A 19,402-nucleotide genomic window follows, 5' to 3' on the forward strand; every position below is an offset into this window, starting at 1 on the left:
GGGACACTATCAAAAGCTCTGCTGAAATCAGGATAGTGAGCTTCTCTTCTGTCGTACCAGCTAGCTTGCCAGAAAAGAAAAGAAAATTGGAACGGCTTCACACAGTTTATTCTTAGCCCAGTAACCCACCTGTTTGACTCTTTCAGTCACCATCACCACACCTGGAAGATATTAGAAAGGACTGCAAAGGCTCCCGGTCCCCCTGATCTATTTTGAAAGTACAATTTTTGCTCTTTGCTGCTGGGGAGGAACCCCCCTGCTCTCCACAGGTTCTGAGGACTGATAGTTAAAGGTTCTGGTTTCAGTTTGGGCAGTTCCTTCCAGTTCTGCACTATGTTGCACTGAAGCTCACAGCTTTTATAGTGTATGCTATTGTATCTCACTGGTTAAAAAAAAAAAAAAAAAAAAAAAAAAAACAAACCAACTAAAAAAACCCCCACACCTTCAAGCACTGTACCTTAGATGTGAACAGCATAATGGTATCAGTTTTTTAGTAGTTAGTCTTTTTTACTTGGCAACAAATGCTTTTTGGTAGAGCACCACTGTAACCTAGTTAGTTAATCTATGGCCAAGAGTAAGACAGTTAAGAATCTTTGCATGTGTTCTAACTGAAAATCCTTTTTTTGTTCTGTATTTCATACTGACTACTAGCAGTTTTCTTCCTTTTAGAAAAGAAAAAAGATTTGACCCTTTACTTAGGAGTAAACTAGGATAACTTGAGATTCAAAAATACTAATACATAACTGATCCTGTTGAATGTGAACCACTTATTTAAAAATGCTCTGACTTTTTTTTCTGAGGAACGATAGCTGCTTCTTGAAAACAGGAATGAGACAACAGAGACCACTTGTTCATTTAGCAATTAAGTATACTGAGAGAATTTACACATTCTCTATTTCAACCTCATTTAGGCCACAGTTCTAAAAGCATGGCATGATCACAATTTCTTTATGTCACTAAGAGTGCTGAATACCCAGTTCAGGTTTTGGGCATCTCAGGGAGAGACTTCTAGCTGGAGTAAAGCCACATGCCTTGACTAAACCTAGTGATGTTATGCGGACTTACATTAGCTGAGAATCCAGCCCTTAACTGCTCAAAAGTATGAATGTATTCAAAATTGTACTTTGTTTCTCGTTAATACTGCTCTGTTTACTGTGCTGTATACCCTTATTGCTGTATGTAATTAATTTTTTGCATTGTTTCATTTGCAACTTGTTTGTTAATTTCAGCATAAAAATAATTTAAGAGTAAGTGGGAACTTACATTGCAAGTTTATTGCATTCGGTATCTTCAAAGTTTACATCCCTCAAAAGCCATTTTGTCTGCTACCAATTGTTGTAATCCTTAGAGTACCTCCAGCCATCTTCTCTTTCTAGGATTTTTATAGTTAAACAGAATGGATTTTTATTTTTGTAGCTTGTAACTTCAATATGTATAGTAGTTACTTCTATTTAGTAATTAGTGATCAGAATACTGTAAAAATCTTCCTTTTAAGAGCTGTAACTTTAAATTGGTAATAACTACTTACAAGAAAATACCAGCATGTTAACAGTTGTTTGGGTTATTTTTAAAAGTTATTCTTTAGCTTGGAAATACTGTGATGCTGTGACTTGGCATTTGTATTGAATGTGTTTATGCATATATTCTGAAGTTGCACTAAATAGGGAAAAATGAGCTTAAATGCAAGTAATAGATCAAAAAGTAGAATTTATAATATCTTAGGGTTATTTTCAATGGAGAAAGGCGACATTTGGGATCCATTATTTCTTGGTTTTCCACAGAACAGTAAGGAAGGAGTGATCTGTACTCTTGACAGAACAGTTGTTTCCTTATGGTACAGTTTGAGATATGTATTATTTAGTGCCCAAACATAAGCAAAAGCCATCTGTACCATTCCTGCCTCTCTTCTTGGAGAACAGAAACTCAGAGCAAACCCCACTGCTCACAGCTGTAAAGTACGAGATCTTACTTGCAAAAAAAAGAACCAGCCAAGGTAATATTGAACCTCCAATAGAAATGTTTAAAGTCAAAATTTGCTATTTTTTTCTTGACACCAAGTGGTGTTTTCAAATCCCCAATTGTTTTTGCTTTGTTTTTTAAAAGAAGGCAGGCTGAAATGAGAGGATAAGGAAGTATTACGGTAAAACTCCGAGTCATGAGATCGGGAAGGGTGTTCTTTATTTGCTGCATAGCCACAGGAAGTGTGGTTATGGGATGTCCCAAAAGTCTCTGCACCCTCGCTGGCTTCATCCAGCGTTTCTGAAGCGGACGATAATACCATTGGCCCCTGTAATTGTGATGTTTGCTCAAATCATTACACGTGGGTGATGTGTATTATGTGAGTACATGGGTCAGGCTCTGTCTGTAAGAAGCTGCAACTTCGGTGAAGTCGCGGAACTCCACCGGTTCTGTGGTGGTAGTCCACATTAACACCAGTGAAACTGAAGAAAATTTTTGTCTTCAGTCAGTTGTATTGGGGTCTATCTCTTGTGACTTAAGCTCCCAGAGGCTCTTTTGAGAAACATCTGCTCCATCTTCTTCACAGAAGTTTGTAAATACAGATTTTTTTGCAGCACTGACTCTGTTACTGAATTTCGTAATGCATCTTTTTGTTGTCTTGTTATTTGTACTGTATTTCTCTGTAGATTAAAGTGTGTGGATTAAAGTATTTAAACTCAGTTTTTGCTGTTCCTCACTATGTGTAAAAGCAAATGTGAGTTTTCAACTCTGTAACAATTTGGTGATGATAACTGGAGAATGGGAAGGTTGGTCATTTTGAGAACAGAGTTGTATTTTGTCGAACGCTGCAGCCATGTTTCTGCCTGAGATCCCTGCTGCGAAGTCCAAGCGTTTCGAACCTCAGATACATAGAAATATTTCCAGGCAATGTGGTAATGTCAGTCAGAGGTAAAACTAGTGCTGTTTGGTAACCTACAAAGATGTCTCGGCATCTGCTTGTCCCCTTCTGGATCATCCTTTTCCCCAGTGTATTCACCAAATTTGTGGGGCTTTGTAACAGATGTGTTTACAGTGGTTCCGAAACCCCAGGCTTCACTGGCGAGATGAAATGTCTAGATTGTTCCTTCTCACCCATGCTGTCAGTGATTTGGGATCTCAAACCAGTTTGTGATGCACGCTCTTTGTTTAGTCTACGGGGGGAAAGAGGCATACAAATTTCTTATCTGTAAAGAGCAGTTTCTAAATAAGAGTTTTAAGGGCAGATGTTTTGGTGTTATGTGGAGTTAATGTAAACTGGAGGTGGGAGGGCTGCTGAGCGCAAGCACACAAGGCTTCCCACAGAAAGGGGAAATGCTGCTGCTGGAGAATGTTCAGAGATCAAGTGCTCAATGCTTTCTCCTGATGGCAGCAGATGGGTGAGTTTGGGCTTTTGGAAGTGAATAAATCCTCCTATGGGGCCGCTTCATCATAGTGTCAGTTCCCTCCCCAAGTCCTCTTCTCGGCTGGCGATCTCATTTGCACAAAAGAGAACAGGCTCTGGCCTTTCAGCGCCTATATTATGCCACAATCAAACCTTTTAAAGACTATTTGTGTGTTGTTTTCCATTCAAGGTGGGGGCAGAGCATAGATATTCAGCAGGTTTTTTTCTTAGATGGGTAAGACAATAGTTTCACAGAGCTTTTGAGTATCACTGGGCACTGTTAATACAAAATCCGGGTTTAATGAATTTTTAAATGTTTTTAGAACTGTTGGAGTGAACCGTGCACGGCACCAACTTGAGCCAGACTTTAACCAAAAGTTGTCTAAGAAGTCACACCACAGGTACGTGTGGGGAAGAACACGGGATCTTGGAAAAGTGGAAGCCAAACCTGAAATTCTATTTCTGTCTTTTGATAATAAAAGTAAAGATGTAAAATATTTGGTGAATGAAAAGTAAAGTGGTTGTGTGGGTGTCTAAATAAGATTCAAGGAGTCCGGTGTTAAAACACTTGAGGGCTAAAACTCTGGTTTCAGCATATCTCCCCTAGCAGGTGTATTTTCCTCTTGAGGAAAAGCTCCAATTGCAGAAATGCAACAGACAAACTCTGCTGCTCTTTCCTTGTGCATCTGTAGGCAATGTGAGAACATGCTGCTAACCACAAGGTAACAGATGGCCGAAGAGCGCTGGTGACCGTGGGCGCTGTCGCACGGAGGGGGAACAATGCCCGGCAAATCTTAGCATGTGCCACCCAGCAGTGCTGAGTGCCATTGTCCCCAGCCTGCCGCAAAATCCCGATTCCACACTTGAGAGCTGCAGAAAAGAGCCTGGCCCGCTCAGAACTGCAGAAGAGCAGCTCCTCGTGTTGTTCATTGAAAATATGGAAAGGGCAATGCATATAGAAATCTAATTATTGGCAGGCACAGCCTGGCTTTTGGTGTGATAATTGCGGGCCGTTGTCCTTTCTTGTGCACGGACCCCTGAAAGGTACCCATGAAAGCAAAAGTTAAAACTATTGAGTTTCCATCAATCATTCAATGTTTGCTTTGATTACGGTGACACCATTTTTGTTTGTTCCTAAACTGCAATGCGAAACTGTTATTAATCACTTTTAAATATTTTAAAGAGGAAGGGGCCCTGCCTGGCCCGTGGGGTGTAGAAAGCGGTAAGAAAACAGCAATTCGGTGTTGCTGATGGCGCAGGACCCCCATTGTACCACCGCTCCCCCCCCTCCTTCGGGGGTGTGTTCCTCCCAGTGGCCCCGCGCCCGCCCGGTGCCGCTAGCCGAGCGACCCGGGGGGAAGGGAGGAGGGGATCGGGGGGGGCCCGGCGTCCCCCACCCCCGCTTATATCCCGGCCCGTCCGCCGGCTGCGCGGGCGGCATGGCGGCGGCGCGGGGCTGGCCCTGGCCCTGGCTGCTGGCCCTGCTGCGGCTCCTGCTGCTGGCGGGCGGCGGGCAGCGGCCGGGCGCCGCCGACTACTGCAGCTGGAGGGGCAGGTAGGCGGGTGACGGCCCGGAGGGGGCCCGGGGGCCGGAGCCGTCCCGTGAAACGGTGCGCCGGGGCCGGCGGGTCCCTCCCCCCCGCCCGGTCCGGGGAGGAGCGGCCGGTGGCAGCCGAGGAGGGCGGCAGCGCTGGCGGGTGCGCTTCTGTGATTTTCGTAGGAAAGTACGCGGCGAAGCTTTATCAAAAATTTTATCTCATTCCGCTGGGTTGTGATGTCTTTTCCTTTGGCTAATTCTGCTATTACGGGTTCGATTTTTATAAATGAGGGAGGCAAAAGCAACAGTGCAATGAAATTGCACCGGCTTGAGCAAGAAGCAGCAGGGCCAGCACAGCCTGCTTTGATTAGGAGCCTTTTCTTGACGAAACCTTATCAGAAGGTGCGGTGATTGAAAGACGCGGACTCTGATATGCAGGATCAAAATCAGCTTTATTAAGTGAGCGTGCTCTTTATATACCTTTCTACCAAAGCCAGTAATTTTCTACTTTACTTGTTTACACCATCGTGTACTCTAAAAGATCTTGTTCCCACCGAGAAGGGAATCTCTCTTCCATGTGAGCAGCACCTCTTTATCTGGGGAGTAGCTTCACACAACTTCATCGTCTGCCAGAACGGTGCTGCAGCTGCTTATTCCTCCCTATTAGCTCTACCGCACTTAAGCCTTCTTTTGCCTCAGTCCCCACATCTCCCCCTTTTTTGTTTTGTTGAACAATTAACACTGTGTTTATTGATTATTTTTTTTTCACCATTCTCTGCGTACATTGTAAAAGGTGTGGTATGAAGTGTGGTTCTGCAAAGTAGCATGTCTAACCGAACCTACATCCATTAATAAGCTAGCGTTATATAGTTTTTTGCATGTTCACGCGACTGTTAAGAGTCCTGCTTTGTCTTCTGATAGGCTTAGCTTGTTTGTCCACGCACCCTTATTATCAGTCTGACTGGCCTCTTCTTTGCCGCAATTTCGGATCTTCTTCAGTCAACTTCCTCATGCTTTCTGCTTACTTCTTCAATGTTGTTTACCACTTATTGTTGAAGGACAGAGCATCAGATCTTCAAGGCCCAAGCTGTCCGCAACAAAAATCTCTCCCACAAGAAGCATTAAAAGTAGTTTTGGAAATTTAGGCTTTTAACCCCAATTTTTCAGATGTAACTTACGTACTCATTGTGCAGCTCCCACTGCGAGCCAGCAGCTCTCAGCCCCACCAGGATTTTCCATGGAGCTGAGCACTGGCCAGTGCTGCACACCGCCAGTTCTTGTTGCTGTTCAGCAGAGAGAAGTTGCCGTCTCTCATTTTCCTGGGTGCTGCGGGGATTTGCAGGTGGGGGGAAGGGGCTGAGGCTCCTTTTCACGTCCCAGGTGTGAGCAATCCCCCTCCCTTCCCCGCAGCTGTGGTGGGAGGTGAGGGAGGGCAGGAGCCCAGCTGGAGGAAGTTAACATTAGAGTCATTAGGACGGAGTCAGAGTTGGGCGCAGGACCTGTATCTCTGGGCAGCCAGGGTGGCAGTGACTGCTGGGCTCTTCTGCCTGCGCCGTGGGTATCGGTAGTGACAGACTGATGGTATTGTCTTGGCAGCGGTTTGAGCTGGGAGCCCCGTTCCCGCGCGGTGGAGCAGGTCCATCTGCGCTGCACTGAGGGCTCCCTGGAATGGATGTACCCAGCGCGAGCCCTGCGCGTCGTCCTGGAACCCAACCTCTCCAGTGCCCGGCACACCACTGTCTGCATCAAGCCCGCCAGTGACTTCCAGGGTGCCAGCATCTACGTGGAACGCGCTGGGCAGCTGCACCTGGTGGTAAGCGAGGCAGAAGGGGCTCAACCCCACCACGTGTCTTGCTTCAGTGCCCACACGCCGCAACGAGTGGCCCTCTTCCTGCAGGCCAGCCCGCAGAGGGACATCAGCCGCCGGACGGCCAGCTTCCAGTATGAGCTGCTGAGCAACCAGAGCGCTGCTGGCCCCGACTTCAAAAAGATGGCGCTGGTTGAAGGTAAGAGCAGGGCCAGCGCTGGGGCTCCGCTGCTGGGGCAGATCTGAGGTGGCATCGTGGGTGGGGCTGTTCAGCCCGGAGAAGAGAAGGCTCCGGAAACATCTTATTGTGGCCTTCCAGTCCCTAAAGGGGGCCTACAGGAGAGCTGGGGAAGGACTTCTTGCTAGGGCATGTAGCAATAGGACGAGGGGGAATGGCTTTAAACTGGAAGAGGGCAGGTTTAGATTCAACATTAGGAAGAAGTTTTTCACTGTGCGGGTGGTAAGGCACTGGCACAGGTTGCCCAGAGAGGCTGTTGAGGCCCCATCCCTGGAGGTGTTCAAGGCCAGGCTGGACGTGGCCTTGGGCAACCTGGTCTAGTGGGAGGTGTCCCTGCCCATGGCGGGGGGGGGTTGGAACTTGATGATCTTCAAGGTCCCTTCCAACCTAAACCATTCTATGATTCTATGATCTGATATCTATTGACCTTGGCAGCGCGTCCCTGGTGACAGCAGCTGTTTAGGCTGAGGCGCTTGTCATTGCAAAGGAGTTCCTTCTGCCAGCTCGCTGACTGTTTGGTGGGTGACAAATGTTTTCAGATTTCCACTCTAAGGGGCATCCTGTAGGCGTGGGAGGGAACACTGCAATATAATGAGAAACTGTCTCTCCATTAGCGGCCAGCTCGGTCCTGGACATATGCACTGTGATCATGGCTGTCCCCAGCCCCTGGCCGCGTTCACTGAGTGGGTTTTAGGAGCCTAAGTCCCACGATCAGAAGGGATTTAAGTTCATCAGGAACTCAAGGCCCCAAGACAGTCTCTGGAAATTAGAATGATCTTTTGAAAGCAGGATTAGCCATCTAAATTGCTTGAAACTTCATTTACCTATTCTTACAGCAATATAATCCTGCACCTAATAATGCTTATCCCATCCACACACACGCTCTTATGTATCCAAGGAGCACTGAGGTCGAAAAAGGCTTTTTTCCATCCCAGTTCTGAAAAATCAGGACCCACCTACTGCTGCCACTGTATCCCCGCTGCCCCAACAAAGAATACCCCGGGCAAACCTGTTCAAAAGGGCACTCTTCAGGCTGTGTTGCAATGGCAAAAAGCTGCCCTTAAAATTGAGTGGTTAAATAAAAAGAACAACTATGGCACTTTGGGGTTGTTCTCTCCTCTGTTAACTTGTGCAAGGTGCTGCTTTGCTGTTTGCTGGAGCTTCGTGGCATTAACTCCGGGAAGGTGCTTATCTTAGGGAGTGCTTAAGAGGGTCACTGGCCTGATTGGGCGGTACCCAAGACAGGGGCTTTCGATAGCAAACAGGGTGGATGCCAACTGCGGGGATAACAAATTACGGTAAGGGGGGAACAGAGCCTGATGATTCAGTGAACCCACGACCTGGCGTTGGACTCATGAAGGCCTCAGGGGGGATGTGGGGTGTTTTCTTTTCTCACTAAGATATCGAATGACTCGTGCTGCTACCCCACGCTTGGAATAAAATTCCATCACATCCACGCTGGATTACTAACGGTTCAGGAGGCAGAGCTGGGGTGGATTCCCTGGCTGTGGAGCCGCACACTGTCTGAAGTCATCGTAGCTCCCAGCACACGCATAGAAGCTTGTCTTTATTCTTGTCTTTTGTAATCCAGAAGTAATATAGGAGGATTTTCCCCTCTTTCTGTCAAAACGGAACAAAATTTGAAGTTGAAAAATGAGTGGGTATGTGCCAGGTGCTGTGTTTTCTGTATTGTTTTTTGCATGTTTCATCAGTTGTTAAAGGGATTATATGCTCTCACGTCCTCTTGTCGCTCTATGACTCAAATCCTCTGTGCTTATTTCTTTGCTTCGGTTGTATTTGCATAAGAAGAATTTGGGTTTGCATCTGATAATAATGCTCATTAAGGTAGTAGTTCTGCCCCGTTTCTTCCCGTAATTCACCAGTCCTTCAGCAATGATACATAGTATAGTAAGTAACTAACTGTTCTTTTTTTCTAGCTATGTGCCGTCCTTGTGACAACGTGGAACTTCTTATGGCCATTTGCAGCAGTGATTTTGGTAAGCTGACTAAAGGGAAGTCATTCGGCCTTTAATTATGCATTGACTGTTTGGATTTATTTACTTCTTTTCTTAAAATAGTGGCATGACTATACTCTCTGATCCGAGAAAGGAACTAGATGGGTGAAAAAGAATTTGAATGGGGAAAAGAAATGAAACCTGGAAGGGAGAAGCTTTCGTTTCATGGTCCTCATTTCCCGTGGGCGGAAAGGTTACGATCTAACACTGAACTCGGAGTAATTCCCACAAGTGTGCTGCTGGCTCTCACGGGTAGCAAAGTCACATGTGTGTCGGCACACGTACACACACAGGTTGTTCATGTTTGGTATGTTTCTTTTTATTCCCTTCATCCTCCCCCTCACAGTTTGCACGCTTCCTAGTTCTTTTCCTACAGAAGTCGTGAGTCGTTTGTAACTGAGCTAAGGATTTCAGGTGATTTAAACTTCCTTCAGTAACGTACTGGTTCCATTTCATGCCTAGTGAGAAAACAAAGCAGTTAATATTACGTAAGATAAGAAAAAATAAGAAATACTGATTTGGTGGTAAATTAAAAGCTTTTTCCATTTTCTCTACTTAATAATGCAGTATAAAGTTTTTTCTTTTTTTCTCGTGATCATGGTTTGTTCATTTTATTCCCATAGTTTTGCACATGAAAATTTGTACCTCTTTGATTATGTCCAATAGCTGAAGCTGTTGAGCTGCCTCTCAATGTGGCCACAACTATATTGCTGTAAATGTACCTATGTAAAGAAATAAAACAATGAACTATATTTACTCCTATTCAACATTTAAAACAAAAGCCCCAAATACCGCTTTCCTACTAGGGTTGTCACGCTTCAAGGCTGCTGATGGCACAATGATGCTGGCACGTGATTTTAATACAAAAACCGAGCTTAGAGCATGCTTCTCTTAGAGTGCTCCTTAGCTTTCTTCTTCTAAATTAATTGATGGAACCCAGCCTGTTGTTTCTCCTTGATGAAGTTATGAGTTCCCATGCGAGGCGCTCTCCCGCCACGCCACGCTGCCTGAAAGACCAGAGACTGACAGATGTGGAGGCCCAGGCACACAATGGGGGCACTTACGCTCGCAGCAGCAGCCGACCAGAAGAAATAGCCCTTTGAACTGACTCTATTTATGGCCTGACTTCCTTGCCCTAAGCTCACAAATCGCTATCATCAACTTTTTTGATTAGAGAAAATAGCTGCTAATGAAAGTGTAAATGACCCTGGGAGTGAATAGGGGCTTTATAGTTATTCTTAAGATGGAGGTCTTCAGTCACTGGGCCCTGAGCAGCACAGGAGAACTTGGAGCGCCGGGAACAAGTGCATTATAGCTTGTCAATAGACTTGACTGTATCTGATTAAAAATGATCACACAAAGAGGGAGACGGAGAGCAGAGACATCTGTTACGCAAAATTGTGGATTCCCTCGGAAGTTGAATTAGATGAGGAAGTTCTTAGAAACTTCAGAAATAAACTTTTTCTGCCTCTTGGGTTGCTGACTTCTCCGTACCTGAATGAAAGAGTTTTGCGGCAAAGCATGGTGACATTCCTGCTGCATTGGTAAGCTCTCCTTTGCACAAGAGCTCTTGGCTCAAGTGGTGGCATGTCTCTTCTGAGCCTTCTCTGGGTATGGGATTGAACTTCACTTAGTTAATAGAAGAATAATTGATTGCTGTGAAAAATGGGGGCGATGAGAATGAGAAAGATGGGTTCAGGCCAGCAAGTACAGTCGGATGGGATGTTTCAGTCTCTGTACAGTTGATGCAATGGATGCTTTCAGTCAGAAAGACTATGGCTTATTATTTTTTCATTCCCAGAAAACAGCTAGGATCATTTTGGGAAAAGCAGGTAGATATATGCTATGTGATTTTAAATAAGGCTTCAGATAAAGCCACTTTAAAAGATCTGTATGTTGTTCATCAACTTCCAAAGTGTCTTTTGATGGAATGATGGACGAATGCCACTTTCTTTTGAGGAAGAAAATCCCAAACCTTTAACTGAAAAATGTTTAACGAGCTCTTATTTTTTTTCTCCAAACAAATCATATTCTAATTCTTCTTGGATCAACATCTTCTACTGCTGTCAAAGAAAAAACTTCAGAGTCTCCTGGAGACAGGAAGGAGGTAGTCTGTGACAGTCATTGTCTTAGAACAGAGACTGAAAATACTGAATCCCTGAGCTGACCTCTTTTCCACATGCTTTTTTATCCTTTACTGTTGCTTTGTATTCTCAAGCAAGTGTTATGATTTTCCTCAGATGTAGCTGATTTGAATAGTCATAAAGCGTGCTTCCAGGCACATAGCAGTGTCTGTGTGGGGATCCTCTGTGTAAAGGATGCAATGTCAGCTCAGAAACGTGCCTGTCTGTTGGTGGTAGGTGTGCAAATGGCATAACAGACCTGTTTCTCCAATTATTTCATTCAGTGAGCTCCTAGTACCTGACCTGCTTGCCTGCTGCTCCATAACCACCTCCTGTCTTCTTCACATCTAGTGGTGAAAGGATCTATCCGAAATGTTTCCCACGATTCAGAGAACCACATGTCACAGGTTGATGTCAGCGTCCAGAAAGTCTACAGACAGAAAAACAGAATTTTCCAGCAGGATGAAGCAAGTGGTGACTGGCGAGGCCCTATCCGAACCCTGCTGCAGTGCAAGGTGAAGAAGGGAGGTGGAGTGTTCCTTTTCACTGGAAATGAACATTTTGGCGAAGCTTGGTTGGGCTGTGCTCCTCGGTTTAAAGATTTCATGTTCATTTACCGGGCTGCCAGAGAAAGAGGAGCAAACCCATGTGAGTTTCAGCTCGACTGACAGGAGTGAAACTGGAGTTGAGAGCTGAAAAATTTCAGCCCAGTTTTTGGATACCGAGTCTGAAGTAGAGACAACACGGACTAAAGCTAGCAATTGCACCAACGCTGGGGCCTGGAGAATTTTCTGAAGTTAATGGCTCTGTGAGCCCGCTGAACTATGACTTTTAATCCACATTTACATTAGTGTCTCCTTTTTCACATCTTCTTTGACACATGAAATAACTCTGAATTTTGAAATGTCTTTTTTTTGTGGTTAGGAAGCAGCTTGTGCTCAGTATTACAAAAATCTCTCTAACATCTTTTGTTCTGTGTACATAGTGTGTGCTTTTTCTCTAGATTTTTTTCTCTCCTCCCCCATCTTTATTTGATTTCCCTTCCAAATGGCTGCCGCCTTTGTTTAACAAGATAATTTCTGGCCATCTCACCACCTCCTCGCTCCCAAGTTTCCAAGATGAATGCTAACTATAGTCTTAGCCATAGTTACTACACCTTCAGGCAGTTAGCAGCTTTGCCAGGTTTTTGCCTTCTGTATGTTAGCAGAGAGATTAACATACCCTCTGGGGCAAAATCACAGCTGATGTAATTCTGCAGCGCTCTGTTGATGTCTGCACAGTTGACAGCACCTGCTTTTGCTCCCCGGGGAAACAGGTCAATGAGGGATACTGCACTTCATCTAATATGAACACTAACGCCATATCCTACCAGATGAGAAAAGGTGTTTGGGAAATGAATTGAAATAATCAAAAGTTTTGGTTGTATCAGTGCCTGCGTGAGAATGTAGCATTTGGTATTCATAGTACTGGGCCCACACCTAGCTCTCGTTAAAGTTTGGTGCACAACAGAACAGAGCCGAGCGAATTGGCCGTTGTGAAGTGTTGGAGGATGTGCAGGGATATGCGAGTACCTGGGGTTTGAGAGCTGGGGATCAGTGCTACATTTGAGACTTTAAATGGAGTACTCTTCTTTGGTTGGTGTTTGCACTGTAAATAGGAGATAAAGAATGTTCCTTTAGTATGGATTGGAGGTACTGCGTTTCTTCTTGTGTGTATTTGTATATGTCAAACTGGTGTGGGTTTTTGGCTTTTAAAGGGGCCTTAGCCATTTCTTACAGCATTAATGTCGTAATTAATATTTGCTTTCATAGAGCATCATCCCTTTGAAATAATATGTTCTTTTTAAAGCAAATAAGTAGTTTAGTGAATGAGTGGCTGAAAAACTAAAACAACCCAGTGTGAAGTGAAACAATGTACTTAAAAATGCACGTGATCCAGTGATTTAATCCACAGCTCTGTGGACTTGTCAGCCTTGCAATGAGCACCCTGAAATCCTTGCAATCAGTGAGAATAATGAAGAGCTTATCGTGGATGCTCACTATATTAATTCTATTTGACTGTAATCTCCCTTGATTGCATAGAGTTAACTATCTTGATACCAGTAACTAGCAGAGGTACCTGCATGTTTCCAAGTGGTGGAGTAAAAAGCTTTTTTGGAGAAAAACTTCTTATTTTCATTTGTTTCAGGTTTTAAACAAATATTCTGACTTTTCTGGGAAAAACATGTAATGTAGAGTACCGACACTCAAAAAAAGTTCTGCTGTGCTAAAATCAGTTGTGCTACTGCTGTTTACATTACATTCACGTTTCTTCCAACATCAAGACTTGGGGATGTGTAGATACAGAGTTAACATTGAGGCAATGAGTTGACAGTGATGCAGAGCCGCTAGTGTTTCTGTTGGGATACGATGGAAAAATTGAACCAGGGGAAGAGCAGTGAAGTAGCTGAAGAGTAACATAAGATCAGGTCATATGCTCTTTAATTTCAGTGACGATACTAATGTGACAAGGTGGACAGCCATTATCACAGCAAGGAACTGGTTAGGTCAGGGCATTTTAATTTTGTCTCGCAGTGTTTTAAGCTCTGTCGGCCTAGGGTGATACTGTGGGTTTCCAAGTACTTCGTTTTGAAGGCAGCAAGCAATGTTCTTTCCCTGGCATCTTCCTCACGTAGTTTCCCACTGAACCATAGAGTTCTTTCTTAAGCCACATTAGAATAAAAACTAAAGGGCAGTACTCTTCCTTGCACTGGCAGGGTTAGCTTATGTGTAGTATCAGCCAACAGTTGCATTTATGTGCTCGTTTTTATCTTCTCAGGCAACAAGAGGTTGAACAGAGACAAATCATGTTATGCAAGAAGCTTGTAATGCCCACTGCTTCATTATGTGTGTCATTAAATGTATCCCAAGTTCACCCACGCTGCTTCATTTCCCCCCTCTGCAAACAGGCAGAGACCAATTGCATCAAAGGCACGAAGCATTCAAACAAGCAAAAAAGCAGCCAATGTATAAAGATAGGGAGGTGAGCTGGCAGTAAGAGAGGTGAAGAACAGCAATAAGGTGTTTAAGCTACAGCTGACCATAATTTATGCTTAATGGCTAGAGTCAACATCTTCCATAAAGCAGCAGTCTTCCATGTAAGGTCTGTTGTGTTGCTTCGTCTCTCCTCAGATGACAAAACCTTTCAAAAGCGCCCTAGACATCCTAAAGGAGACGTAATCATTATGGTTCCAGAGATCTATTACATGAAGTACACATCCCAGGAGTTTGTCATTTTGTGTTCAAGAACCACATATGACACTAAACAAACTCCTAATTCAAATGTTTCTCAAAAACTCTGTGGGTTTTCCTCCTTTCAAGATGGATAAATAGGGCCAGGCAGCCTTACAAAAGCACAGTGATTCATGTATTCAGGGAATAGGTACCTAAAAATAAAGTAAGTTTGCCAAAAGCATCTTCATGTTCATCATCTTGGTTTTTTTCAGTCTTTGGGTATCAATTTCTCCAACTCTGCGAACAGGAGAATTGGGTCAGAAGGGGTTAAATACTATCACTGTTTCACATATGCAGATTTGAGGCAGTGAGAGACAACACTTGGTGGAATTTGAGTGCCAGCTCTCATAGCGGCAACTTTAAGATTTGAGCTAGACCTAGTTGGGGAAGGGGGGACCTAAGATACAGTCAAAACACATTTGTGAACAAGTGCAAGCAAACAAGTGATCTTCTTTCTTTACTATGGTTAAACTTAACCAAATGAACTCTCTTTACTGAGGAAAGCATGTTGAATGTTTTCCCCTTCAGCAGTGCGAGCGGAAGTCTTTCAACCTCTTCCAGGAAGGAAGTGAAGCCGTTTCCATAATCCTTCTGATCTCTAACATTTCATAAAGCAGCAGGGCTCTTTATGCACTTAATCGTTTGTTCTTTGCTGGACTTGTGCCTGATGTGTAGATAGAGAACCAAAAGAGGGACAGGACTTTTCCCCGTTCATTGAAAGACAAAAGAACCACCAGAATCTCTAATGAGTCTTTGAATGACTGGACCAACACCATGAAGTAACAGTTGTGAATAGCCACTGGGGGTTAAGTCTTCTTGATTGATTTGAATGGGGTTTTTGCGTGCTTACACCAGGGTGGATTTGGCCCTCTTTGAACGCAGCTGGTCTTTTCCTCATCCCTACCTTGCCTTTTCTGTGCACTTTCAAATGCACTGAATTTTCAGCACACCATTCTGTAGGAAATGAAGTACATGAATACAGAGTTATTCCCTTTGTTAGAGGTTTGACTCATTCACTCCCTTTCTCCAATTCTATTATTATTTTTAAGGTAAACACTTCAATATTTTTCACTGAAATGTAGGCTCGACTTCTGTCTCAAACAAAAGGATAAAAGCCCTGTTTGTATAACAAAGTAGGACGGTAAGTCTTCTGCCACAGTGTGAAATGGCAAAGCCATGGATTTCGGAGGCCTTGACAGTTCTAGGGGGAAGGTACAGGAGCTGTGTGCCAGAGTCTCCAAATCGGGGATTTATGCTGAGCTTTGCTGCTGACTCAAGTATCCGATACCTTCTGCTGTCAGTGAGAGAGACCGTGTTTTAACACCTCTCCCAGGAGCTCATTCTGCACTGAGATTTTTTTTATGCTTAACTTCAACATGGGAAGAGCAGTATTTTTTTCTCTTTTTCTGTCCTTGACCAAGAGTCTATCTTTTCTCCCTTCTCAATGGGCTTGATCTCATTCTGTTGAAATCTAGCAAGGCTTCCAAAATAGTCATGGAAAGTCAGAGTTAAGAATATTTATAGTTTTTCTAAATGCTTCTCTCCATTTCAAAGTGGTGAGTTTTGGTTTCAGTAGGCTGTAGTGATAATTTTGAAAGATGTAATTCATGCTCCTGTAATTAATACAGTCATGCTTAGTATATTTATAATTTTGTCTCAGGATATAATCCTAGTAATGTTTGAGAAATGATCTCCCTGAAGACAGAGCAATGGCTTCTCACTGGTTAAAGGAATACTCTTGCTGTTGCCCATAGGCAAGTACCTGAACTGAGTGGAGGGGCCACCAGGGGATACAGGGGCTCCCGGCGTGCCGTCAGACCCATCATCGCAGCGTGCCACAGAGCAACAGCCCTCCTCACTGCGAACTTGAGAAGTTACAAAAAAACTGTAAATTCCTTACCTGTTACAGTGCCGAGATTAAGGATAGCCAAACTGCTTGAGTATCGGTTTCACGCAAAGAATGCTTGACTTGAATCCTAGGAAATTTACTTTTGCAATAATGATATTCCTGACTCCAAAGGAGAAACTGTTACACTTCATTGAAAAGTGTTGCTGACAATTTGAACTAAAACTTTGTTTTCGACTTTGTATGAATGGAACCACATACGAATTACCTTGTTGCAGTCAGGAGAATAAAAGTAGGATTTCTAGGATCCGGCTTCTAAAGCACAATATTCCTTTACAGGCGGATGTGGAAACTCCCTCTTAATTGGAGGAAAAACCTAACCTAAAGCAAAAAAAAAAAAAAAAAACCACACCAAAAAAAACCCTAAAACTTCCTTCTTCCACCAAGAACTACTTGATTTTTAAAATGGAACACAGGTGCTGTAAAAAGTACAAATTCTTACATCAGAAAACATTAAGAACTTTGATACAAACAGAGACAAAATACAACTAACTTGCCTTCTTAAAATTCCATTGAACTAATTGAGGATCAAGAATTCCTCAGGATGGTATTTTCACACAAATTATCTCCCTCTTTTCAATTAGCTTTTATTATTTTAATTGTGGCTCCTCCCACCCTCCCTTAGTGCTGTGGCTGGACTCACATAATTGCCTGTATTTTATGTAAATGGAAGTGTTACACCGTAAAATGATATACAAGTGTGTCTACCACACAAAGTCCAACAAGTGGTGTGAATAAACCTATTCTTTTCAATGTAATGGCATCTGATAGCAGCCTGGGAAACACGGGGCTGACAGATGTGAGCCCATGACAAGGCCTGGAAAAAAAACTGAATGAGGAGCACTCTGACAGACCACAATTAATTGACTTTTGAAATAACTCCTTTTTTTCACAGTTCTGCTTGGCTGAGCAAGATTCACAAATTGCTGCCTTGAACTTTTTAATGGCGCAAAATAGCTGCCAATGAAAGTCTAAATGACACCGGCTCTGAATAGGAGTCATACAATGACCACACCGTGACACGTTTTTAACTGACGTATTGATTATTTGAGAAGTAGCAGTCACTAAATTGGGAGAGAATTGGGAAGGGGGGGAGACATGGGAGGGAGTCGGAGAACTGGCTATAGAAACACAGTCTGTTAAACACTAGCCAAATACAATTTTATTTTAGGAAGAGAAACAAGTATTAGGAAATAACCTGATAAACATTTTCACATATGTTCCCAGAGAATATGATTTGGAGTCCAAGTCTGTTGTTCCTTTTGCTGTGAAAAAGCGATCACAAAGCTAAATCAAGAGGAAATTACATTAGCAAGTAAGAAAACAGACGTTATATGAGTGCTGGCTTCTCTGGGGTTTCAGTACCAGTTCAAGACGCAGGCAGGCTGTAGTCACAGTCAAGTTTATGCAGGCTCAAAATATCTATTTGTCTGTCTTTGGAAACTGAGGCCAAACTCTGGCAGTCCTAATTGACCTCTTAATCCCAGGGACATCATGGGACAAGCAGTTAGTGAAGATGAGGATTCTTTTTTTTTTCCTAGATTTTGTACTACCTGCCATGCTGATCAAGCAATACTGTAGTCTGACTCTCTGGGAACTCTTCAGAGAACTTATGCCCCAAAACCTTCGTCAACCTAACTCACTTGGAGAACTTTAAGTGGAAAAGTCAATTTTTGACTTGTTTTGTGGGTGCTTTTGTTTTGGCTAATTTTTGAAAGTCTATTGAGCCACTAGAGCAGCTCCCTGTTGAGCTGCTTTCCACTGGCCACATGGGGAGGCGGCAGCTTGCAAACCACCAGCCCTTTAGTTTGATTTCACTGAGTAATATTAGGAATCATCACCCATTGTTGCTTCCAGATGTAACTTAAGCTGGCAGATGCTGGACATTACCTAAGGCTTTTTTAAGCAATCCCATTGCACATACCGAGTCCTTCCTCCACCTGATGACCATGTTTTTGCTTACCCAAAAGGGGCTCCAGTTTGGTTTACTGGATAGGATGTTCCCCTCATCCTCAGCTAGGATGCAATGTTACTGGTAAAGAGTGCATAGCTCAGGTGAAGGAGATAGTTCAGGAGGGCATTCGACAGTCCAGAGGATAGCACAGCCTATGCAGGTCTCCTTTCTTCCCCAGTTCTCGCATAACTCAGGGAGTTACGCAGTAAAAGACCTGTTACTTGTACGCTGTAGCAACTTTATTTCTGCCTTCCCTACTGCTTGCTTCAACTTTAAGCACAGAACAAAACATTCAGAGTTAGGGTTTACCATGTGTATTTATTGAATTCATATATCACGATTAATTCACTTTACAGCTGAAAAGATCAACAATAGTCAACTTCTAAAACAGTTACAGGCACAGTGATAAAACAGATGGCATTAAACCTATGTCTGCTGCCCTGACAAGGACGTCTAGTGATACATCTATATGAGATAACATATAGTATACATACTGAAGTACACGGCTGATCGATCAACAGCTTTATAGGTACATAAGCATTTATTTTTCTAACTGCAGTATTTTACTGATGTGTTTAATTGAAGAAAAGATTAAATTTAAACAGATCAGTGTATTTTCTGAGAGTAAATTGAGAAACACCCACTGTTGTACATTAATATGTAAATCATTCCACATCCTCATGGCTTTATTAACACCAGAATTAGTTCTTTTTCTAGGCTGGTTAAGTTGGCTTCTTTATAGTATTAAGAAGAGAAGCCTAATTAAAATACATGCTTGTATCTACCTTTTGTTTAAAAACAGTACAGCTTTGATAGTTACTGCCCAAGTAAAAATATTTCAGTTGTGTTGAAGAGGCTTTTGAAGCATTATTTATCATACTGTAACTAATATTGTTTTCTAATGTTGTATCACCCCAATGTTTCGATATGTCCAAGATAGCTGAAGCTAACCAAAATAACAGTTTTCAAAGTGCAGCAATTCAGTTACGCATTTCTTGTTTCATTCCAAAGTAACAGAAACTCATTCTATCATTTCTAGTCATTCATAGCACAAAAGAAAACAAACAAAAAAGAGAATCAGGAATACAGCGGCAGGCTTGTTTCACTGCCTGTGGTAATCCAGAACACCTTACGTGTTACATACTGTTGGTCATACACCAATGTCACATTT

General features: G+C 43.2%; 1 protein-coding gene across 1 annotated transcript; it reads left to right on the plus strand.

Annotated features, from left to right (window-relative positions):
• Nucleotides 1-6,588: 6,588 nt before the first annotated feature.
• LOC309678907 (meteorin-like protein) lies at nucleotides 6,589-11,848 on the plus strand (the record flags this gene model as incomplete). Its single annotated transcript, XM_082492104.1, has 3 exons — nucleotides 6,589-6,922; nucleotides 8,899-8,958; nucleotides 11,451-11,848. The coding sequence occupies 3 exons, from the start codon at nucleotides 6,589-6,591 to the stop codon at nucleotides 11,765-11,767; spliced, it is 711 nt and encodes a 236-aa protein (XP_082348230.1). The 3' UTR covers nucleotides 11,768-11,848.
• Between the last annotated feature and the right edge of the window lie 7,554 nt (nucleotides 11,849-19,402).

This window comes from Vanellus vanellus (assembly GCF_965231255.1).
Source record: "Vanellus vanellus genome assembly, chromosome: 17".
Lineage (NCBI taxonomy): Eukaryota > Metazoa > Chordata > Aves > Charadriiformes > Charadriidae > Vanellus > Vanellus vanellus.